At 50.9% G+C, this 23,047-nt stretch overlaps 3 protein-coding genes across 11 annotated transcripts in view; 2 read left to right on the top strand and 1 right to left on the bottom strand.

The window, feature by feature from the left end:
* The first annotated feature begins 1,679 nt into the window (after window positions 1–1,679).
* MAD2L1BP (MAD2L1 binding protein) lies at window positions 1,680–12,281 on the top strand. 2 transcript variants are annotated; one of them, XR_011504964.1, is made up of 4 exons: window positions 1,995–2,119; window positions 2,593–2,858; window positions 4,338–4,949; window positions 12,145–12,281. XR_011504964.1 is itself a non-coding variant. In XM_014837445.3 (3 exons), the coding sequence occupies exons 1-3, from the start codon at window positions 2,074–2,076 to the stop codon at window positions 4,848–4,850; spliced, it is 825 nt and encodes a 274-aa protein (XP_014692931.2). In that variant the 5' UTR covers window positions 1,680–2,073; the 3' UTR covers window positions 4,851–7,410. The 2 variants fall into 2 exon arrangements, 1 of the variants encoding a protein (XP_014692931.2); XM_014837445.3 differs by lacking the exon at window positions 12,145–12,281 and having other exon boundaries at window positions 1,680–2,119; window positions 4,338–7,410.
* Window positions 8,358–23,028, top strand: RSPH9 (radial spoke head component 9). 6 transcript variants are annotated; one of them, XM_070514865.1, is made up of 6 exons: window positions 8,358–8,497; window positions 12,145–12,310; window positions 14,860–14,989; window positions 15,456–15,602; window positions 22,369–22,494; window positions 22,649–23,028. In XM_070514865.1, exons 1-6 carry the CDS (start codon window positions 8,379–8,381, stop codon window positions 22,885–22,887), a joined length of 927 nt encoding a protein of 308 aa, XP_070370966.1. In that variant the 5' UTR covers window positions 8,358–8,378; the 3' UTR covers window positions 22,888–23,028. The 6 variants fall into 6 exon arrangements, with proteins under 6 accessions (XP_070370966.1, XP_044632678.1, XP_014692932.1 ...); XM_044776743.2 differs by having other exon boundaries at window positions 8,379–8,605; XM_014837446.3 differs by having other exon boundaries at window positions 8,379–8,605; window positions 22,589–23,028.
* The window catches only part of MRPS18A (mitochondrial ribosomal protein S18A), a 31,058-nt gene continuing 16,615 nt past the window's right edge, over window positions 8,605–23,047 (bottom strand). Inside the window, exon 7 of one of the 3 annotated variants that reach the window (XM_044776752.2) lies at window positions 8,605–9,154. In XM_044776752.2, the coding sequence (XP_044632687.1) occupies window positions 9,035–9,154 (120 nt within the window). In that variant the 3' untranslated portion in view covers window positions 8,605–9,034. Of the gene's footprint in view, window positions 9,155–9,312; window positions 11,578–12,520; window positions 12,724–23,047 lie in introns of those variants that run through there. The other 2 variants (XM_044776751.2, XM_044776753.2) reach the window with 2 other exon arrangements.

Genomic DNA, 23,047 nt, shown 5'->3' with positions numbered 1-23,047 from the left:
TGTTTGTTTATTCCTGAGCCAGTACCACAGTATTGTTAAAGAGAAAAACCACAGACCCAAAATGGCATCACTTGTGCTAAAACCTGTGATACCAAACCTAGATTTAATACTCACTAACCTAACCTAACCTAACCTAACTGCAGTTTCAACCTTCCCCTGAAATATAACCATAAGCAACCAGTCTGAAATTTTCTGGTTAGTACCAATGAGGTAGTCTGTCACAGGGCACTCTCCATTCCTACCCCCTACCCCCAGGAAGGAGAGGCAATCTGCATGATAAAATCCTAGCTAATCCCCCCCCCCCCCCCCAAAGAGAAGATGCCCTGGCCCCAAAAAGTCATTTTTTTCTCTTTTACTAATAATTTCCTTGCCCTACCCTTCTTCCTATAAAAACCTTCCATTTTCTATAAGTCCTTAGAATATCTCTCGGCTTACTAGATGAGATGCTGCCTGATTCATGAATCATTTAATAAAGCCAATTAGATCTTCAGATTTTCTTTGTTGAATTTTGGTTTTTAACAGTATTTTAATCGTTGTACTTTTATAGTATGTTTTTATCTTTGGTCCCCACTTCCTGAAACACACCCTTTTCTTGGCCTCCATGACCTGACACTTGTTTATTCCATCCTCCCCCGCCACCCCCACCCCTGGGCCATGTGTCTATTTCTCTTTATACTTCTGGGGCTACTCCTCAGTCTCCTCCCCAGGTTCTTCTCTCTGCTCATCCCCTAAACAGTAGTGTCTTCAGGAACCCAGCTCATCCTCATTCTACACACCCTCCCTGGGTGATCTTATCCACGTCCATGTTGATGACTCTCAAATACATGTCTCTATTCCTAATGGTGTTCCTAAACATATCTTCGCTGTCCAATGGAATAACAAACTCAGCCTATCAAAAACTGAACTTATCTTTTCTCCTTACCCACACACCAATAAACTTGGCCCACCTCTAGTGTTCCTTCCTTCATTGAATGGCACGACTGGCCATAGAGTTGCTGAAGTCAAAAACCTGCTTGTCTTCCTGGCAATCTCTCTCTGTTTCTCCTCCTCTTCCTGGGATCAACCACCAAGTCAAATCCATTGGACCTCCTAAATATCTCTAGGGTTCACCCAGTTCTCTCCTCCTCACTAGTTCAGGCCTCTTTCACCATCCACTTATGTAATTGCGGTAGCTGGTAAGAGAGGAGGCAGCTACCACTGTTACTGCTCTCCTCTCTTACCCTCCCCATAATCTAATCTCTACACTGCAGCAGGTGTAGAGATTAAATTTATAAAATGTAAATTTAATCAGGTCCCTCCCCTACTTAAAGCTTTCAAAGCTTCCCCACCCCCCTACAGGATCAAGTTCAAATTCTTTAACATGACTTATAAAGCCTTGCCATGAAGTGGCTCCTGTTTGTCCACCACAGCATTACTTGGATGGCACACAGTCTTAACTCTTTATAATCTGAACTCTTTTCATTCCTTGAATAGAGGATGCTCTTGTCTCTGGAGGTCTCCAGGACCACTAGGCCTTCCTCTTTACATTTACTCATCCTACAGGTCACAGTTTCTTGGACACATTTCCTCTGGGAGCACCCCTCACTCCCATCCCATCTAGATTAGGCGTCCTAGTTCTTCGCGTTCACAGCCCGTGTACACCCCACAGTAGAATTCATCACATTGTGTTGTATCTATAGGCAGCGAACCCGTTGAGGACAGCGCCTGCCTCCGGCTTGTTTGCTGCCGAGTCTCCAGCACCTAGGACAGGGCCTGGCACGAAGTAGGTGCACAGTGAATAATGAACGGAGGAGAGAACGCATGCGTGAGGGCAGGCGTCCACTGGAAGGCAGTGCCCAGTGGCCAAGAGTGCGTGGGTTCCCTGTCGAGGAAGGGCTCGGTATCTCCGTGCCAGCGAGTTAAAGAGAGAGCACGCGGCTCTAATCCCAGCCCAGCCCAGCCCAGCCTCCACCCCAATGCGACGGCGCCACGCCCGCTTCCGGCCCTGCCACGCCGGAAGTGGAGGCGCGGGCTTCCCATGATACCCCGCGGGGCGCCTATTCAAACCGCACTGAGAGGAGGGAGGAGGTCGTGATGTCGGCACCGGAGCTGGAAGTGCTGTCCTCGGCCGCAGTCTCTGGTAAGGCCTGGGGTCCCGAGGTCGGGGACCTATTTCGTCCCTGCTGCCGCACCCTCTAGTCATTAGCTCCTGGCCCTTTCTCTGGCCCGTCTTCGTTGTCCCCGTTTCCCGGCGTCCCTCCCGGCTCTGGTTCCACTCTGTCTTCCTCTCAGCGGCGTTCTGGACTCCGCTGGACTACATTGTCTTTCAGCTCATTTCCCCGGATCAGGGCCTCCACTTTCTGAGCGGAGCCCCAGTCGCTGCCTCCGAAATTCACCCCGCTCCTTTTATCCGGCGGTCACTTAGATCACCTTAGGCGACTGGGATCGCGAGTCTCCCCACTGTCGCCCACACAGGAGTTTGCGGAGGGAATGTGCTTGTGTCGGGGTGTCTCCTCCGCAGTGGTGGCCGGTATGGCCACAAAGGAATGAGAAAACCGACTTTGGCCTTTAAGTTTTTCATTTTTCTCTCCTGTCCCTCTGTGCACCTGCTAGATTTGGAATGGTATGAGAAGTCGGAGGAAACCCACGCTCCTCAAATAGAACTATTTGAGACCACCTCTGCTCCACAGCCTCCCAACCCTTCGGAGCCCTTTTGCCCCAGAGACTGCATGGTGCCAGTGGTGTTTCCCGGGCCTGTGAGCCAGGAAGGCTGCTGTCGGTTTACTTGTGAACTTCTGAAGCATATCATGTACCAACGGCAGCAGCTCCCTCTGCCCTATGAACAGCTTAAGCATTTCTACCGGAAACCTTCTCCCCAGGTAGGCACAGGTGGGGAGACTTTGTGGCTGTTACATGTTAGGCAGGTAAAATGGGGGTCTAAGGAATCTTCAGGGCCTGTCGGCCTAAGCAGCTGTAGGAATGTGACTCAGCTCCATGGCTTCAGTCACCTTCTCCCCACTCTGCGCTTTGATAAGCTGACCCTCCTGGCGTTTTCTCTTCTTTTTTCTGAAACTCCTATTGTGTATTGTATTTGGATTTCATGAACTGACCCTTTAATTTTAGTGTATTTTCTCTCCAAATTTTCATCTTTTTGTTTTTCTGTCCTACTTTCCGGTGGACTTCCTTGACTTTGTATTCTAACGCTTCTATTAATTTTTTCTTTTTTTGGCAATCACGGTCTTAGGAGCTCGTTCTTAAGTTTTGCGTGTACCTTTTTAATGGCATCCTGTTGTTTCATGTCTGTATGAACTTCTCTTACCTGAGGATGTTAATTATTTTATTTTTGAGGTTTTCTTCTGTTCCTTGCAGTGTCTCAGTTTCTTCCAGATTCCTTTTTCTGTTCATTTGTTTTGGTCTCTGACTTTAATGGTAGAGGCTTTTATTTTGTGTCTGGTGAATATTTAAGAATAAGTCATGGAAAACTGTGTGTGTAGCTGGGCCTTGTGAGCTGATAGATTTTACTCTAAGAATAGTGGGTGGGAATCTAGCAATCTCTTTGGGGGACTTCCAAAACATCAATATCGGAAAGTCTTCTCTCTGGGTGGAGGAACTTGGCAGGTGATCTGAAGCTTCTCACACAGGTTTTCACTCAGTCCGCCTTTGTTCACTCTTGCCTTCTGTGTCTAAATTGCCAATTCTTGAGGCTCTCTGGAGTTCTCAGTGTGAATCAGTTTGCTTCTTGTGGGAGTCCCCTCTGCAGCACTTGGTATTCAGCTCTCTTGAACTCTTTCGTCGGCTTTCTCTCTTCCAAAAATTTGTTGTTGCCTTCGGCCACTGTTGTCTATTCACCGGTTCTCTGTGTTCTTGGGAGTTCTCCTTCTCTCTCCTCCCTCCCTTCCTCCCTTCCTTTCTTCCTCCATTCCTTCCTCCCTTCTTCTCATTTAGTACTATTTCAAATGGGAGCGCAAATAAGCATGTATTCAATTTGCCATGTTTAACTGGAAGACCAACTCCAGAATCACTTTTATTAGACAAAATTATCGTCATTCTTGTTATCACTCCCAACACAGCAAAACTTTGCCACCTGCCATGCCACCAAGTCTCTTTGACTATTTTGGTTGCTTATTGCTGGGTGCCTTCCTGCTTCAGAAAACTGTGTTTGCTGTTCTAAGCATGGGAGAATTATGGTTTAGTAGAAAGAATATATTTTCCTTTTTGATATATTTCCCTCTGATAAAACCGAAAGTCTTAGCCATGGAAATTGTCTCCTTTGTCTATTACATCCCAACAGCATTCTTCAGAGGGCATTAGCTTCTCCCTACCTTGTCCTTCTTTCTCACTATTCTTTGTCCTCACAGGCAGAGGATGTGGTGAAGAAGAAACCTCGAGCCACTGCTGACATGGGCAGCAGGAAATGCCAACAAGCCCTGGCAGAACTGGAGAGTGTCCTCAGCCACCTAGAGGGTCTCTTTGCCCGGACACTAGTACCACGGGTGCTTATTCTCCTTGGCGGCAGTGCTGTAAGTCCCAAGGAGTTCTATGAGCTTGACTTGTCCCGCTTAGCCCCCAACAGCATGGACCAGAGCCTGAGCACGGCAGCTTGTTTGCGTCGTCTCTTCCGAGCTATTTTCATGGCTGATGCCTTCAGTGAGCTGCAGGCTCCTCCGCTCATGGGCACCATCGTCATGGCACAGGGGCATCGCGACTGTGGAGAAGATTGGTTTCGACCCAAGCTCAACTACCGAGTGCCCAGCCGGGGCCACAAACTGACTGTGACCCTGTCCTGTGGCAGAGCCTCCATCCCAGCCACGGCCTGGGAGGATTACATTTGGTTCCAGGCACCAGTGACACTTAAAGGCGTCCACGAGTGAATGGGGGTGCTTCTTAATCATGAACACAATGGCTAAATTATCTTCTCTGCTGTGGCACCAAGTCGCTTGTCTCTTGCTTGGAGCTAGAGTTGCTTCCAGGTGAGAGGAAGGTACTATCCTTCTGGCTGCCCGCCTCCCCTCCTCGGACTTCCTGGAGGGTTGATGGTATGGCTGTGGCTGTAATAATCATCATTGAACAACGTCTCTGAATCAAAGGTTGATTTTCCTGGTGGGTGCTGGGTCAGGCGTGTCTGGGGTTGGAAAGCAAACTTGTGGGAAAGCCCACAGACAGACACTCTTATGGAGGTGGCCACTTTCTGCTTTTTGCTGCGGCCTTTCAGAATTTTTAACAGGGACATGATAATGTGAGTGTGACTCATGAACTTAAATATAAAATGAATGAATTCATAGTAAATTTTCCTGAAACTCTTTTGGCTTACAGAGATTTTTCAGGCTTGAGGCTGGAGTATTTTGTCTTTCTCCTTGGCCTCTATGCTTCAAGACTTGCAGGGTTTTTTTACTAGTGGTTCTTTCTCTTCATCAGCCCCAGGCCAGTCTGGGAGGTTCAATAACTTGGCCAAGGTTCTATAATAGTTTGATATCAGAGTTGGGGCTAGAGTCCTCAGCAGCTGAGTCCTAGCCCAGCGTTCTTTCCTCACCACAACTGGGTTTTCTGACCCTTAAAGTATATGTGCCCAAAGCAGAGGTCACGCAGGGGAAGGGGCTGAGAGACTGGGCTGAGAAGAGAAAACTGATTGAATTGTAGGCTAAAGCCCCAGGACTGCCCTGTGGGATCAGCTCCCTGAGGCCAAGTGTCCCTCCTGGAGTTCTGCCCAGCCTGTCTATTGCAGTTATCTGGCGGCTGCTGTCAGTTGCTGTTGGCAATATTGTCATTAGGCAAACCCTGCCCTCCTGCCTGTGGCAGTTCTTCCTCAGCTACACCTCTGACTTGGCCATCCTGATCCTTGCTGTTATCCTCTCCGGTGTGGTGCTGTCCTTACCACTAAGCATTGATGTTTTGTCCCTGAGAACACCTGCGTATTTCTGGAAACAAGTTGAAACAGAATCCTTACCCTGCTGGTGTTGGAGATGTGCGTGTCATGTGTGTGCATGCGTATAAATGGGGACAATATAAATATTTGTTATTTTTTATGTTTTAAGAAGAAGGAATGGGGGCTGGCCCTGTGGCCTATTGGTTAAGTTTGGCATGCTCCACTTTGGCAGCCCAGGTTCGGTTCCTGGACACGGACCTACACCACTCATCGGCAGCCATGCTGTGGTGGCAACCCACATACTAAATAGAGGAAGATTGGCACATATGTTAGAAAGATTCAGGGCGAATCTTTCTCAAGCAGAAAGAGGAGGATTGGCAACAGATGTTAGCTCAGGGCAGATCTTCCTCAGCAAAAAAAAAGGAATGAATATGTTTTGTGTTTTGTTCAGAAAACATAAAAAATAGTTTATATTTTATACTATGTTTTAAGCACTTTAACTACATTATCAAATCTAACAACCTTACAAAGTACATATTGTCCCTGCTTTGTAGATGAGGCTTGGGGAGACTGAATAGCTTGCCTGAGTGGTGAAACCTGGATTCAAACCCATCTCCTGAGGCTGAGTGCTTCACACTGTGCTGTACACCCTGTGTGGTTTTACTCTGAAATAATGCAACTCTGCCGAAGGTGGCAGCATGGGACCAGCTGCATGATCCCCCTCTCTGGCTTCAGGTTATGGTTCCTGACATGGAACCTGCCATTAAAAGGTGCTGAGTAAATATGGAATCAGTGAAAACATAAGGTTTGGGTTCTTTTCTGTGCATGACCACTTAAAGAATATTCTGTCAGCTAGAATTTCGGCTGTTTTTCTGTCTGATATTACCTTACAGAGGAGGAATAGGGCCCTATCTCCCACTTGGGAAGGGACAGGCTGAGAGGTCTGATTGGAACGAGAGAGTTATAAATTGTTTGAGTTGGAAGACATATTAAGCCAAGTTGGCTCCCTCAAATACTAATTTTAAAAGCCTTTGTAAACAACGCCTAGACAATCAAAGCAAGGTAATTATCTTGGTAATTTAGGACATTTAGTTCTCTGTTAGCGTTGGGCCCCAGGTCATTGTGATTTCATGAGTCCTCACCAAAGGAATCCAGAAATTAAAAGATCAGTTAGTTAATAGTATGAACAATAACTCCCATCTCCTTCCCTGACAGCAAGCTTGCTGAGGCGGCTGTTGATCAGTTTGCCTTGGCTGGGGCCTCCAGAGGTAGGTGTGAAGAAGTGGTCTCTAGCCCAGGCAGTGAAGTGCCCCAGCTGCAGTGGGGTCTGGGCTTTCATTTGTTGCTACCATTTGGGCCTAAAAGCAATGGTTGTGGGGCCCAAGGTAGGGAAATGTAGGTGGTGGTTGATGGGACAGTGTAGTCTGTAAATGTCATCCTTTTTGTACCCCTCTTCGCACCCTGCTTTCCCAAGGTGTGGCCCTATTCCTTGCCCCACTGCCTAGGTCTCCACTTGCCGCTTAGGTGGAATAGTCCTATGGGAGGGGTAAATGAAGGGACATCTGGTGAAGATTGAAGAGAATGGAATGCATGGACCCCATTCTGTAAGACCTGGATTTGGGGGGAATGAATTGTCTTAGAATGCTAGACTTTTAGAGCCAAGAAGATCTCAAATTCTTTTCTTCACAGATCATTCTGAGGCCAATAAGGGACACAACTGGAGTGAAATAATACAGCTAGTGTCACTGCATATAAAGTGAGGACTCAATAAATGTCGACTATGTGGGAGGGCTCAGGAGGAGCAAAATACAGTAGTTTCCCCTTATTCGCAGTTTTGCTTTCCACTGTTTCAATTATCCCCAATGGTCAACCGCAAAGCAGGTGAATTTGTCGTTAGGTCAGTAGTAGCCTAACGCTACTTCACAATGCCCTCCTCTTTCTCCTCCCTTCGTTTCATCATGTAGGCATTTTATCATCTCACATCATCATAAGGATGGGTACAGTACCATAAGATATTTTGAGAGAGATGGCATATTTACATAACTTTTATTACAGTATATTGCTATAATTCTATTAAGTTGTTAATCTCACTGTGCCTAATTTATAAAACTTTATGATAGGTATGTATGTATATGAAAAATCGTAATATGTATAGGGTTCCTTACTGTCCAGGGTTTCAGGCATCCACTGGGGGTCTTGGAACGTGTCCCCCACAGATAAGGGAGGACTACTATACCCTGGGAATTGGCCTGGGTTGGAATTCAGGGTTAAGGGAAACCGGGCTGTTGCTGTGACAACTGAACAAATCTGCTCCCAACTCCGCAAAGGAAGAGGGGAACTAGTGTACGTACGCCCAGGCTTTTCCGAAGGGCAGGGTAGGGAGAAGGGCCGGCCGGAGGCCCTGAGAGGGCTGGGCCGCAGGCCGTCAGGCGGGTGGAATCCTGCTGCCCGCCTGGCGGGAGGGCGGAGCTTCGGGTCTCCACGGACACGGCTTCTCCTAGCAACCTGGCGGGCGTTGAGCTGAGCCGCCGGGGCGATGGACGCCGAGAGCCTCCTGCTGTCGCTGGAGCTGGCGTCCGGCAGTGGGCAGGGCCTCAGTCCGGACCGTCGGGCCTCACTGCTCACTTCCCTGATGCTGGTTAAGCGCGACTACCGGTACGATCGGGTCCTCTTCTGGGGCCGCATCCTCGGCCTCGTCGCCGATTACTACATCGCGCAGGGCCTGAGTGAGGACCAGCTCGCACCGCGCAAGACACTCTACAGGTGGAGGCAGCGCCCGGGTTGGCCGAGGCCGCCGCGGGATGCTGAAGGGAGGGCCAGAGGGGCCGGGAGGGGCGGGGCCTACGCGGTGGAGGACGCGGCTGGACTGGGTCCGAGGAGGAGGGAATGGGGAAGGGCTGAGGGGCGGGGCCCGGGACGGAACGAGACGGTTGAGGATTAAAGGGGACCTGAGCACAGAGCAGAATCTGAGGCGCTGGGGAAGTGGTGGGCGATGTCCAAGAGGGCGGGGCCCTGGGAGGACGGGCTCTAGGCAAGGGGTGGGGGGAGTGCAAGAGAAATTTAGAGGCCAGTGGGTTTATAACAGAGGCGCCGCCAAGAACAGAGGCGGAGAAAGGTGAAAGTTCCTGGAGAATGGCGACCTGGAGTAGAAGCCAGGTGCCAGCCAGTGCGGGGGCTGGCATTCCGAAGAGCTCAGTCTGGAGGAGGGTCAGAAGCCCCGGGGGTGGGGGTGGTGTGGTGCTGTTTGGAAGTGGGTCCAGAAGCATCGTCAATGGAGTTGTTGTTGGCTGTTGGCTCACGGCAGGAGGCGCTCTAGGAAGTAGTGAAGGAATACGGAATGGGAGAGAAGGGATGTAGAACTGGGAAAAATTCCCTGGACACTACCACGCAGGACCATCCTGCCTCTTTTTGACCACCTCCAGCGATGATGGGGAGCTCAGTGCCTTACAAAGCAATCCATTCAGACCACAGAGTTGGAGACTTCATTTATATATCCATGCATCAATCCAATGTTGGTTGGACACATTCTGTGCTAGACTTTGCTTACAAAGATGGCTAAGAATCACCCCTGTCTCCAAGGTATTCACATCTTGGGAGGGAGACCGATGGGTAACCCAGTAATTTCAGCAAAAATGTGTTAAAACTAGAACAGAGGTGTATACTAAGGGGGACCAAGGCAGGGCATTCTCCTAGAGAGGAATTAAATAAGGTTACTAAGGGAGTAACTTCGTTGAGATCTGAAAGATGAGGAGGAGTTCTCCAGAAAGGTGTGGGGAAAGGCATGCCAGTTAGAGGGAACAGTTCTGCACACTTGTTGGCTGGAGCGGGCCGGGTGTGTTTGGGAGAACAGTAGGTAGGTAGACATAACAATGGCAGCCGAGGGTGTTATGTAGAGCTGGATGGAGGCCGATGGGGTTGAATTTTGTCCATAGGTTGTGGGGAGCCATCGAGGGCTTTAAACAAGAAGAGCCTGCTCAGATCTCAGTGGGCAAGATGGCCTGGCAGTGGGCGAGCATTTAGGAGTCTGTTGCAGTGTCCAGATGAAGGGGTCTGAAAGGAAGAGGTAGCTGAGGGAACGGAGGGGAGGGGATGGGTTGGAAAGATCTAACGGGTAGACCTGGAAGGACTCGTGACTGTCTGAACGGGCAGAAGGTGAAGAAGAGGTCGAGGTTGACCCCTCCTCCCAGCTTAGGCAGCTGGGCAGGCGCTCACGCCACTCACCGTGAGAGGATTCGGGGAGCAGGGCCAGGGAAGACCTAGGGAATTTGGTGTGAGGTGCCTGAGGGGCGGGTTGGTAAGGAGGCATGTTAAAGTACAGCTGAGTAGTCCAGAAGAAACATTTGGACTGAAGATAGAGATTTGGCACTCCATTTTTCCCCATAAGTTTTTATTTCTTCAGCACCTACTATGTGCCAGGCATTGATCTAGGCACCAGGAATTCAATGGTAAATGAGACACAGTCCTTGTCTTCATGAAGCTTACATTGTAGTATGTGTGTAAGGGGAGGAGAAACAGACAATAAATACACACACACATATTACATGTCAGCTGGTGTGCTAGGAGGGAGAGAGAACACAGGATGGGGCACTATTTGGTGGTCAAGGATGGCCTCTCTGATAAAGTAACCATTGAGAGGAGACCAGAGGCAACTGAGACAGTGAGCTCTGTGTTTATCTGAGAGAAGAGAATTCCAGGCAAGTGCAAAGGCCCTGAGGCAGACATGTGCTTAGGGTGTTTGTGGAACCCCAAAGAGGGTAGTGTGGCTGGAGAGGAGTGAGTGAGGGGGAGCATTGTCGGATATGAGGTCAGAGAGGTAAGGGACTGAAGACCATCATGCAGGGCTTTGTGGAGCATTGTGAAGAGTTGGCTTAATGGGAAGTCACTGGAAGTTTCTGCACAGAGACATGGTCTGGCTTAGGTTTTAACAGTTGGGTGGGAACTAGACTGAAAGGGGAGCAGGTATGGAGGTGGGGAGACTGGTTAGGAGGCTACTGCAATATCCAGGCAAGAGGAAACGGTAGCTCGGACCAGGAGGGAAGCAGTGGAGGTGGTTGGATTCTGGATACCAACTAGGCAGTAGCTGTGAGTGAGTACCTGAGTCAGGTGGGTGAGACTGCAGAGAGAAAAGCCGGGTGGGAACAGATCCCTGGAAATACTTAGGACACTGGAGGAGGGAGAAGGGAGATGTGAGAGGAAATAGAAATGGAAATGCATTTGTTGCCTTTTAGGTCCCACGGATCACACTTTCTCCTAAGCGGTCTCTAGGGGTAGGGGGTGCAGAAATCACTGTGCAGTGGGCAAAGAGTGAAAGCAAGGGGGAGGAAGGGCTCCCACGGGGCAAATTATTGTTCTGAAATTGTTGCGCAGAGTTCTGGAAGAGGAGGGAGGGACAGGAAAAGGGCATTTTCTAGAGAAGCATGGATTTGAGGGCTGTTGTTTTAGAAAGCTGAGAAGTTTTTATGTTGAGAAGGAGCCAGTGGAGAATAAAGGGCAGGAAGATGAGCAGAGACCAGGCTGGGGACACAGGCCCTGAGTGGATTAGAGAGGAGTGAGAGGTCCTCTCCGGTGGGAAGTGAGAAAGAAGGGACTGGGCTCGCCAGTGCTCCTGAAGACCTCAGAGGACGGGAGGTCCTGAGCCTGGGCTGGGCTCTCCTGAGCAATGGGGGAAGATGGCTGTGCTGCTGGCTCAGTAGGCAGGTGGAGCACGAATCTGGGGCCCACCAAAGCAGAGACACCTGCAAATAAGGAAAGTTCAGCTTCCAGAAACTCATCTTGAATCTCACAGTCTAGAAATCTAGGAAGAAGCTCTTGGAATTTCGGCATATGTGAAGTTGTTTTTTTTTTTTTTTTTTTTTTGAGCAAGATTAGCCCTGAGCTAACATCTGCTGCCAATCCTCCTCTTTTTGCTGAGGAAGACTGGCCCTGAGCTAACATCCGTGCCCATATTCCTCCGCTTTATATGTGGGACGCCTACCACAGCATGGCTTACCAAGCGGTGCCATGTCCGCACCCGGGATTTGAACTGGTGAACCCCGGGCCGCCAAAGCAGAATGTGTGCACTTAACCGCTGAGCCACCTGGCTGGCCCCCATATGTGAAGCTTTTCTGACCTTTTAAAAAATAAAATTGCATTTGCATCACATATGGGGGTGGGGTGCACCACAGGCACTTTGGGGTCCTAAGGGGAAAAGTGTGACTCCCAACAGCTTTTCTTGGGCCTCACCCCTCTGGAGAAGGGGCAGTGGCGGGAGCCTGAGGGAGAGGGGGAGTTGGAATCTGGGGTGATGCAGATGTTGTCGGCAGCCTGAACTGCATGGAGTGGAGCCTCCTGCCCCCTGCCACAGACGAGATGATGGTGCAGACATCCGTGGTGAAGGGCCGCTTCACGGGGGACCCCTCGCATGAGTATGAACACACTGAGCTGCAGAAGGTGAACGACGGTGAGAAGGTCTTTGAAGAAGAAGTAGTGGTGAGTGAAGACGAGAGGAGGAGGGCTGAAAGAAGAGGGCCTGGGCCAAACCCAGCCCAACAGAAACTCTGGCAGCAAAACATAACACACAGGTCCTGAGTGAGAGGGTGGAGAGTGGGTGGGCGGAGCCTGGCTCTGGGGCAGGGGCTGGAAGAAAGGGTCTGTGCTGTGCTCTAGGGTAAGCGAATGTGTACACGCGCTTGTATTTTTGTATCAATTTTTATCTTACTAGATAATACATGGTTTGAAAGTCAAAGGTACAAAAAGGAATATAGTAAAGTTTGCCTCCCATCCATGTCCACCTGTCACCCAGCTCCTCTTTCGGAGGGACATTAATGTAACCTTTTTGAGTGTGTGTTGTGTCCAAATCTTGCTACTCAAAGTGCAATCTGGATCAGAAGCATCATGATGCCCTAGGAGTTAGAAATGCAGAATAATTGGGCAACATCAGCATCTGCATTTTAACACATTCCCAGGGGACTGGAATACACATTCAGGTGTGAGAAGCTCTGCTTCCAGAGACATTTGATGCGAATACAAACCTCAGCAAATGTCTTACCTCTACATACAGTTATGAGTCGGTTAACAATGGGAATACGTTCTGAAAAATGGGTCATTACACAATGTCATCATTGTGCGAATGTCACAGAGTGCACTTACACAAACCTAGATAGTATAGCCTACTATGCACCTAAGCTAATAGTACTAATCTTATAAGACCATTGTCATATACGCGGTCTGTCATTGACTGAAACGTCATTATGTAGCTCATGACTGTAGTCTCTATTTTTTTTTTTTTTGTGATGAAGATTGGCCCTGAGCTAACATCTTTTGCCAGTCTTCTTCTATTTTATGTTGGATGCCGCCACAAGCATGGCTTGACTAGCAGTGCTAGGTCCTCGCCCGGGATCTGAACCTGTGAACCCCGGGCAGTTGAAGTGGAGCTCACAAACTTAACCACTACACCACCAGGCCAGACCCTAAAACTTTTTTTGTGTGTGTGTGAGGAAGACTGTCCCTGACATAACATCTGTTGCCAATCTTCCTCTATTTTGTGTGTGAGATGCTGCCACAGCATGGCTTGATGAGCAGTGTGTGGGGTCCACATTCAGGATCCAAACCTGCAAACCCTGGGCCACCAAAGAGGAGCACATGAACTTAACCACCATGCCACCAAGCTGGCCCCTCTTTTTATCTTAAAAAACCCCAAAACAAATGGCAGCATGTTATGCATATAGTCTTCACCTTGCTTTTTTCACCTAACAATACATTTTGAAGGTCTTTCTTTCTCAGTACCTTAAAGGGCCTCCCATTCTTTCTACCATTGTGTGAATGTACCGTAATTTAACCAGTGTCTTATTCGTGGAAATGTAGGTTTCCACATTTTAGCTCTGACAGGCAGTGCCACAAGGAAGGACCTTACACAGACATCATTTCCAATGCGTGCAGTCTATTTGAAGGATCAATTCCTAGAAATGGAATTGCTAGATCAAAAAGTAAAGAGCCCAAGTTTTGAAACTAGACAAACCTGGAATTCAAAACCCAGCCTCTGCTCCTGAGCCTGGGTGATGCCAAAAGTCTGGGTCTAGGTCTGCGATGCCTCGGCTGCACCCCCCACCCCCCCACACTGGACAAACTTAACTTGCCTTCAGTTTTATTTTCTGTAAAATTGGGATAATTATATTTACTTTGCAGGCTTGTGCAGATTAAATGAGATTAAGGACCCTGGCCTGGGCGCTTATTAAGTAATAGTTTCCATCTCTTCCTTTGTAAACAATCCCGGTGGGCTGCCCATGGGAAATCAGTGGCCGAGTGACTCTAGGGACTCCTGGTGACATGTTTTCCCTGTCAAGTGATGCTTTTTCCCAAACAGCTTTTTGAAGTCCTTTAGTTCAGGTTTGCCCTTGATATTGATTGTCACCAAATTTCATCTGCATCAAGATGTTATAATATGGTGTGATGAGGAGAAATAGTATTAAGTCAAAGAGCAGGATGTGAAACTATATAAAATTTTGCTTTAAATATACACATAGAAAAAAGAATAGAAGAAAGTATACTAATATGTTATCAGTGATTATCTTTAGGAGATGGGATTATGAGTGGTTCTCATTTTCTTAAGCATATTTAAAATATTTCTGTATTACCGAAATATTCTACAGTAAGCAGGACTGCTTTTGTATTTTAAAAAGGCAAAATAAGCAACATTTAAATATGGTGATAGGATGGTATTGTCCTGGGAGGATACAAAAGAAACTATTAATAGTGGTTATCCTCAGTGAGGGCAATTAGGGCACCAGGGATGGGGTGACAGAGACTGTTTTTTTGTAGTTTTAAATATTGTACCACCAGTATGGATTACCAATTTAAAAAAGAAAGAAAGAAAACTTGACAAGAGGGAAAGTGAGGGCTTGCCTAGCCAGTGATTTTCCATGGACCTGGCATCTACACTGTGGTGACCCAGAACAGATGGTTATGCAGAGGGCCCTTGGACCACGGGTGAGTGGGCACCAGCACCCTGGCAGGATGTCTTGCATCTCCTGTCTCCTCAGGTCCAGATCAAGGAAGAGACCCGCTTGGTGTCCATCATTGACCAGATTGACAAGGCTGTGTCTGTCATTCCCCGTGGTGCCCTCTTTAAGACTCCTTTTGGACCCGTCCATGTCAATCGGACCTTTGAAGGTGAGTTCTCTGGGGCCTCTCTCAAGGGCAGGAGGGCATCTCTTCCCAAACATAGTTTGGACACATGTCTGAGAGTTGAGGGAAACCTGCCCACTTCCTCAGAGAAGGAATAGGTGTGGCCACATCACTTGGGAGCATGGCCCAATGGCCTGGCATGGGTGGTTGGCATGGACCCCGACTCTTTTCTGCCTGAGGGTGGGAGAGCATTTGGCTGTCTGGGTCCCAGGGCTTTGCATGGGTCTGGGTTCCTTGCCTTTTTCCACCTTCCTCCTCTTTGGTCTCTCCTCATTGTAGGATCTGGGCCAAGTTTGGGCTGAGGGAACACTACTGCCTTTTCTCCCTTCAGTTCTCTGTCAGTAGTTCACTGAGTCCTTTGCAAGCCCCTCCATATGGTCCCTATGCATAGAGAAAGGGGGCTATGGGGTTTGGGGCTGACCATCCCTTCCTACCTGCCATCTCTTTTTAGGACTGTCTTTGTCCCAAGCCAAGAAGCTCAGTTCCTACTTCCACTTCAGGGAGCCTGTTGAGCTGAAGAACAAGACCTTGCTTGAGAAGGCTGACCTGGACCCCTCCCTGGACTTCTTGGATTCCTTGGAGCATGACATCCCCAAAGGTAAGCCTATTACTTTGAGGACATTGAATCTGCACCCAGGTCAGAGCAGTGGGCCATGCCACCTGCCGTTCTTCTCTGAGAGTGGAAGCAATGGCCGGGGTAGGAATTGGTGGTTCACTGTAGGTCCTTGAGGGTGGGGCTTCCCAGGGCCCATATAGGGCTCAGCTCATAGTTGGTAAATGTGTGCAGACTAAAGGAAGGATTGTCTTCCATATGCTTCCAGAGACAGGAAGTCTCTCAGTGTCTCTTTTGATGTTCCTATCAATCACGAATGGAGGCAGGTTAGGAATCTTCCCCCAAACATCTCTGAAAACACCCCTGAAGATAGTAGCCGTACATACATCTCAACTGTTAGTTTTGGGGTTAGATCCAGTGCTTGGCACATAGCTGGTGCTCAGTGAGTGGGTGCTGACTGACTTGCTAAGGAAATGAATTCTGCACATTTGCTTCCTGCTATGTGTGTGGTACTTTTTAATCTTCAAACATACAGCTTCAGAGGCTTTCCTGTGCTTCAGGGCCCACCTGGCCCAGGCACACACCAGCAGTTGGTGGTGGGGTCACAGAGACCCCATTTCTTTCCCCTGAGCCTCGCCAATAGAGAAGAGCCTGTCCTAGGAAGAGGCTCTTGCTTGGCTGCTGTACCCCAGGAAGGTGCCAGGCTTTGGGAAATTGAGGGCCAGACCCAAGGCCCTGACTCAAGGCCTTTGCTTCTTCCCCTCCTCATGCAAAGATGTTCTGAGAACTGGAGGGGTCTATTGTTGATGATGACAATGACAATGATAATGATAATAACTCATAGAAGCAATGATGCTGCTTATTGTGTGCCAGGCACTGTACTCAACTCTCTCCATGACTTACTTCATTTTAACCTTCACAGCCAACCTATGAGGTAGATACAATTATTATCCCCATTTTACAGATGAAGAAACAGAGGCTCAGAGAGTTAAAGCCAAGGACACAGTAAGTGTTCGAGTGCTAGACTCCAGGGCTCTGGCATGAACTGTGGTGTCAAGTAGATGGTGTTTCCTTTTAAGTGGACGATGGGGACAGCAGGACAACAATCAGCCTTTCCCCTAGCGGAACACCTCTGAGGAGCAACCAGCAACCCAGCTGGACTGGAACTTAGGAGTGCAATTGCAGAGGTGGTTAAAGGCCAGTGCTCTGGAATTAGCCTGGGTTTGAATTCTGAATCTGCCACTTACTAGCTGTGTGATCTTGGGCAAGTCCCTCAACTTCCTTGTGCCTCAATTTCTTCACTTCTAAAAGGGGAAGAATGATATTTTCTACCTCACTGGGTTGTTATGAGAATTAAATGAGTTAACACGTATACAAAATGCTTATAACAGTGCCTAACACATAGTAAGGACTCAAATAAAGATTAATAATTATTATTCATATTATTTTTAGTGGCAAAAAGACCTTAGAGGTGGGTTGGGCAGGCCTAGGAGGGCCTAGAAGGCCAAGGTGCAGGAGGCCTAGACCAAGGCAGTAGGAACATCTGGTGGCCTGTGAGAAGGTCTGTGATAATAAAGCAGTGGTGCTCGGATGGATGGATGAGGAGCAAGCCAGGCGTCTGGAGGCCACTTCAGGGCTACTGCAGTGTCCTGGGGGCCAGTGATGGGTCCTGAGCGGGTCAGGGGTGCCAGGAAGGAATGGCTATTCTGGCCTCCGCCACAAGGGGGCACCCGAGTCAAGCCTACCTGAGCATAGAAAGGGGCTCCTGGACCCGTGGGGGAAATACAGGTTTATAGGGGTTGGGCATTTCTCACCCATCAGACATACTTTCCAGACTCCTGTTATCTCATCCAACTCTGTGCTCCCAGCCTGGCCAGGAGCCAGAGGGGGCTGCACATCCCCGGTTGATAAAGGTAGCCAGGAACCCTCTGGTGGTGGGACCCAATGCCAGGGGCTGAGTGGTGGGCTGGGAAAAGTCCTCTTACTGTCCCTAATCCGGGGGCAGCAGCCTTGCCTCCTTGATTCAGGGTGTGGCTGGACAGCTCTGCTTGGTGCTGACTTCTGAGCCTTCTCACACGCAGCTGGATGCTCCAAGGTGGGTGGATAAGGCCTTCCCTCCACAGTGCTGGGGGATTAGGGGGGCTGACATAAGAGTGCCTTTTTCCCTTGCAGTGTGAGAGGCAAGGAGGGGGCCAGACTAAAGCCAGGGCTAGATGGGGTGTGGGGGCCCAGCAAAGTCTCCCTAAGGGAACCCCCTTAGCCCCATCAGCCTTGCCATTTGGAATAAAGGGGACGCAAGAGGCAGCTCTCTCTGCAGCAGCGATGTAAGATATGGAGCTTTAGGGTTTTCCCAAAGGATGCTGGGGCCACACTGATGTGTCTAGTCGGCAAGTAAATTCATCAGGCCGCTGGGAGGTACAGGATCTGGGCCAGGGAGGTGGGTGAGTTTCATTGGCCTGAGGCCCCAGACTTCTTGCCCTAATGGTGGGCCTCAGGGCTCAAGGATTAGCTGAAGTTCCTATCGCGGTTCACCCCAGCGTGTTGCTTTGTCCTCAGCACTGAAGGCTTGGGAGCTGAGGGCTTCTGCCATCTCCTATGCATGTGGGCCCAAGGGGAGGGATGCTCCTGGCCTGACCTTGGGAAACCTTACATCTTTTGGTCCTCCAGCCCCCTTCCTTCCAGAGCCACCACCAAAAAGCCTCCAGGAAGTCAGGCCGAGCTTTTTCACATGATTGCTTGGTGGGCCCATGGTGTGAGGGTGGAGGTGTGGATGGTCGGGGGAGAGCAGACACTGATTTTGCTTCCAGACTCCCTTCCTTATCTCCGAGTGAAAGCAGGAGCGCTGGGAGGCAGACAGCAGCCTGAATGGCAGCCTGAATGGGCTGGCCTAAGTGGGGTCAAAATCCTTGGGACACCAGCACTGGTTGGAGAGATGGAATTTGGCAGCTGTTTTCTGCCCAGGTAGATCATTGTTTCCTTTCTGGGTCAGAGGCAACTGCTCAGGGGGACTTCATGTCACCTGTGAGCAGGTACGATTTAGGTTTCCCTATCCCTGGGACTCCTGCTCTCTGTGCCCATGGAGGTAGGCAGTTGCTCAGCAGTTTGTCCCTGGGCCAGCCTTGGCTGAGGATAGGGAGGGATGTCGCCTGGGGCCACTAATACCCTCCTGAGCTGTCCTGCCATGTCCTGGGGTCAGCAGGGCACCAGTTAAGAGTTCTCTGAGCGTGGGCTGCAGCCAGGTGAGACAGATGGAGCACCAGGTCAGGAGGCCAGATTTCTAGGTAGTACTCTGCCACTCGATGCTCCTTAACCTTTCACTCCATCAGCAAATAGCCACTGAGCAGCCACTATGTGCCAGGCAGTGGGGATGCCGTCGTGAACAAGACAGATACTGTCCTTGCCTCACAGAGGTCTGGGAAGATCAAATGAAAGAGAGGATGGGAAGTGGAAATGTAAAATAGAAGGTGCCTCACAAACAAAGTCCCTGGTGTCCTGGGAAGCAGCGAGGGGCAGGCAGAGCCGAGAGGGAAGCAGAGCGTGAGGGGTGGAGGGCAGGGCTCCCATCCTTGCTCCACCCTGGGCTGGAGCTGGCAGATCTCAGGAAGTGCCAGGCACACGGCCTCTGGGGTTCCAGCACACAAGTGGGGTGGAGCTCTCAGCAGCAAGGCCCAGTTCAGGCAGCAGAGGGCAGCAAGGGGCCTCCCTGCCTAGAAAGCAGCCTTTAAAAGGTGCTAGTGGTGGTGATAGCTGGGGAGAGGACGGGGGACAGGGGAGACAGGAGCACTGGAGTGGTGGGGAACATGGTGCCCAGGATCTTGTGGGTCTGTGCAGGTGGCTCCTCCCACCAAGTTCCTTGGAAGCCTGGCTGACAGGTGCTCAGCCTGGACCAGGGTGCCTGGCCTTGCCCATCAATTAGACAGGGCCCTCTTCTGCCTCTCGCCCCACCCCCACCAGCCTCTAGGGGGTGTGACCTTACCTTGTGGCCCTGGTGTGGGGGGAGTGGCTGCTCTGAGAAGGGACTGACGCCATTTCTGTGGTGTGACCAGTTGTGTGGTACTGGTCTGAGGAGAGGGTTTCAACTATCTGCTGCCTGCTGATCCCCAGCCTGGCCCACTCCGCCTTCAAACTTAATCTCAGAGCTTTGCTGCCTTTCTTCCTGGAGGGCAGGGCAATGCAATTATGATAAGCATACTCTGGCCTGAGGTTTCCAGACTAGCAAGGTGGGTGAGACCCCAAGGCCCAGGAAACCCAGGAGGACTTCCTGCTGATTGCAAAAGGCCCTATTCCTAATTTACCAGCTTGTTCCCCACCACATCCTCAAAAGACAGCTTGTGGAGAAGACTGACTGCCAGGGGGCAGGAGGGGAGGTTTGGGGCGACTTAGCCTCTGGGCTAAGAACTGAAAACATCAGGGCTGCAGGAGGCTGCTTCCCCTGGAGTCTGAGAGGAGGCGGTGGCAGCTGGCTGGGCCCAAGCCTTTCTGGCAGTTGCAATAAGAAAAGTGGGTGAAGGTGACAGCAAGTGCCTGGGTCCTCAGGTAGATGCTACGTGACTCCTGGCACGTTGGGAGCCTATGTGTTTCCTGGGCGACCAGCTGAGCCAGGGACAAGGAGAGGAGGACAGGAGTGTGACAGGAATGCACGGGAGGGAGGGAGGCAGTGTTGTTGGCTGGCCTGCCCCTCACATGCCACTTGTGTGCTCTGCCAGCACCCTTCGGCCTGCTTGGCACTGACCCCCTGCCCTGGTTGGGGGGGATCACTGTATTTCTCTAGCATCCCTGACAGTTTCTTCTTGCTCTCTGGGGCTGGGATGAGGGGGAAGTCCCTGCTGATGAGCCTGGGGCCCCTCATCCAGTGGAGGCAAGAGGTAGCCAAACCCTAGGTGGGCAGGCTGGTATGAGGGGTCAGGACCCAGCCCTTGGCCACGGTGTGCCAAGGTGCTAGTGACAGTGACTTGATGAGTGGTCTAGTTGGGGGACTCCAGGACTCCATTTCTCCAGAACAGCATTTGGCCCAGGCGGGCTGCAAGCTGCTGTCTCCGGGTGGGCAAAGAGGAGTGAGGCAGAGCCTGACTTTTCTCAGTTCAAAGGAGCTATGTGACCAAGGGCAGGGAGGGACTGTCCCCAGACAATGCTCTGGGCACTGGAGGGGGTAACCAAGGTGTGTTAGGGAACGCCCCTTCCTGGGGTCTGTGCTTCAGGCCAAGGGTCTGAATGCGGTACACTGGGAACACTGCGTTCTCTCACCCTCCACTCCCATTACCCCTAGGCAATCTGTTTTCTAGAATGAGTGACTATGAAAGCAACAGACCTGGGCCTCTAGAACTCTGAGGGCAGGTCTGGGAGGTGGAGGACCTCAGGTGTCCAGAGAAGAAAGTTCTAGGAGCCAGGGGAAATACTCCTCCTTCTCTGGCCAGGAAAGGCACCCCCTTTTAGGCAGCGCCCCACCCAGACCTCTAACCCAGGGACACTCTTCTTTCCTCTTTATGTTGTCTGGCTGGCACTGTGTGGGCCTGGGGGAGTGGAACCAAGCCCACACTGGGGCTTCTACTTCATCATCTCATGCATGGGTGGTGGCACATGGTGCAGGCCACTGCAGAGTGCTGAGATGGGCTCCAAGCCAGCCTCTCCGTAAGCAGGCCAGGGCCAGCTGATCTACATGCACCCAGAAAGCTCTGGCTTGGACCTGGGCAGGTGACGGCACCCTGAGCAGGGCGGAGCTCCATCAGGGCCGGGGGTTCCTGGTGGTCAAGTCTCTCGGATGCAGGGTGGCCCCCAGTGGGTGGAGACTAGCTGTGAGGCTGCTGGGTGTGGAGTGACCAGGGTGGGCCATGGCTGGAGGAGGCCTGGGGGAAGCTGGGGCAGCAGGAGCCAAGCAGCCGGGCTGAGCTGGCAGCCGATGAAGGCCTCAGTGCAGCTCTCAGTCCATTGCTGGCTGGTCTAACACCAAAACCTTCAAAGCATTTGCCTTTCTGGCAGGGCCTGGAGCAGAGCTGCGGCTGGGCTGGGGAGAGGCCTCAGTGCGCAGGGGAATAGAAGCTCCAGATCTGCATCCAGAGGCGATTTTCCCAGGCTCCTTCCTCCCACACAGCGGCTCCCTCCCTTGGTTCTGGAGCTGGATCAGGCCCTTCCCACCAAGTCCTCGTGGCTGCACAACCTAGCCCCAGGCTGGGCTGCTCGTCTGGGGAGCACACTGCAGGGTAGAACCCAGGACAGACAAAGGCTCATTAGCTGCAGCTCAAGTCCCCTCCTGCCAGGACGGCTCCCAGTCTACCAGCTGCCAGAGAGGGCTATTGAGCTGGGAAACCTGAAACGGCCAAACTTCCGTGTGAGCCCCTGGTCAGGTCTACTCCATTTCAGATCAGAGGCTTCTGGGACTGGGGAAGAGAGAGCAGAATGGCAAGCAGGACAAATGGCACTAGGACGGAAGGTCACTGTGATTACCCCTGGTACAGGGTGCGGGAGCCTGAAGTCTCCCCTAGTCTGGCCCCAACTCCCCTTGGCCTGTGGATTCAGCTTCCTCCCCCACTCAACCCTTAACTAGATTTGCTGACAGAAACAAAACGGACTGGTTTGAGTTTCACCTCTTTTCATTTCCTTTGCCCTCCCTCTGGAAGTGGTTTTAATGAGCAGTGAAATGGCTAAAAGGCAATCAGGAGGAGTAAAGCGTCGGGATAATTAAATTGTCTTCCCTTTTCCCAGTGGAACCTTAGCACCCGGGCTTGGTTGCCCAAGGCGCTGGGGGCCTCTGCACACCCAGCAGAGCTCCGGCTCCAGAGCACCCAGGCCTTGCCTCCTGCCCGCCTCCTTCCAGGGTCCTGGAGCATCCAGATGGAGAGGGGCAATGCCCTGGTGGTCCTGCGCAGCCTGCTCTGGCCAGGCCTTACCTTCTTCCATGCTCCCCGCACCAAGAACTGTGGCTACATCTACGTGGGCACCGGTGAGAAGAACATAGACTTGCCCTTCATGCTGTAGAGGGGGCCACACCTGCAGATTTTTTTGTAAAGTCTAAATATTATTTTCTTAAATTTCAGTGAATTTGGTCTGTTTTCTCCTGCTGCTTCCCCTCATCTCCACCTCCATCTTGTGTCCAGGTTCTGAGGAGAGGACCACTGGGCCGGGAGACCCAGCTCTAAAGCAAGGAGCAGAGGGCTGGAATGTGCAAATGAGAGAGGACGGTGGGTGGAAATGGCTGTGGGAGGTGACAGCCAGAAGCCCTTTGAGGAAGGCAACCTCCTGCACTCAGATGAGAGCTGCACATCGGTCAGGTAGCCCAACTCACCTCCTCCTTGCAGCCCCCCAGGCTGAAGAGCTAACTAACAGCTTTCAATAAAGAGAATGGGAACCTGTTTGGCCCACGAACTCCCTCCAGTTACATTCATGTAGTCCATCACAAGAGCTCTGTAACTGGCCTGAAATGGGCTCAAACCACTGCCACCCCCCAACCCCCTTCCCAAGCAATGAGCACACACACCCAGTGGGTGACTACATGA

The sequence above is a fragment of the Equus asinus genome, chromosome 8 (genome assembly GCF_041296235.1).
Source record: "Equus asinus isolate D_3611 breed Donkey chromosome 8, EquAss-T2T_v2, whole genome shotgun sequence".
Lineage (NCBI taxonomy): Eukaryota > Metazoa > Chordata > Mammalia > Perissodactyla > Equidae > Equus > Equus asinus.
This window is presented reverse-complemented; position numbering and strand designations above follow the sequence as displayed.

Coding starts and splice junctions, on each gene's coding strand:
- MAD2L1BP (XM_014837445.3), top strand. CDS start 2,074: ATGTCGGCACCGGAGCTGGAAGTGCTGTCCTCGGCCGCAGTCTCTG. Junction 2,120..2,592: donor GTCCTCGGCCGCAGTCTCTG/GTAAGGCCTGGG, acceptor TGCACCTGCTAG/ATTTGGAATGGTATGAGAAG. Junction 2,859..4,337: donor ACCGGAAACCTTCTCCCCAG/GTAGGCACAGGT, acceptor TTGTCCTCACAG/GCAGAGGATGTGGTGAAGAA.
- RSPH9 (XM_014837446.3), top strand. CDS start 8,379: ATGGACGCCGAGAGCCTCCTGCTGTCGCTGGAGCTGGCGTCCGGCAGT. Junction 12,311..14,859: donor TCTTTGAAGAAGAAGTAGTG/GTGAGTGAAGAC, acceptor CTGTCTCCTCAG/GTCCAGATCAAGGAAGAGAC. Junction 22,495..22,588: donor CTACATCTACGTGGGCACCG/GTGAGAAGAACA, acceptor CTTAAATTTCAG/TGAATTTGGTCTGTTTTCTC.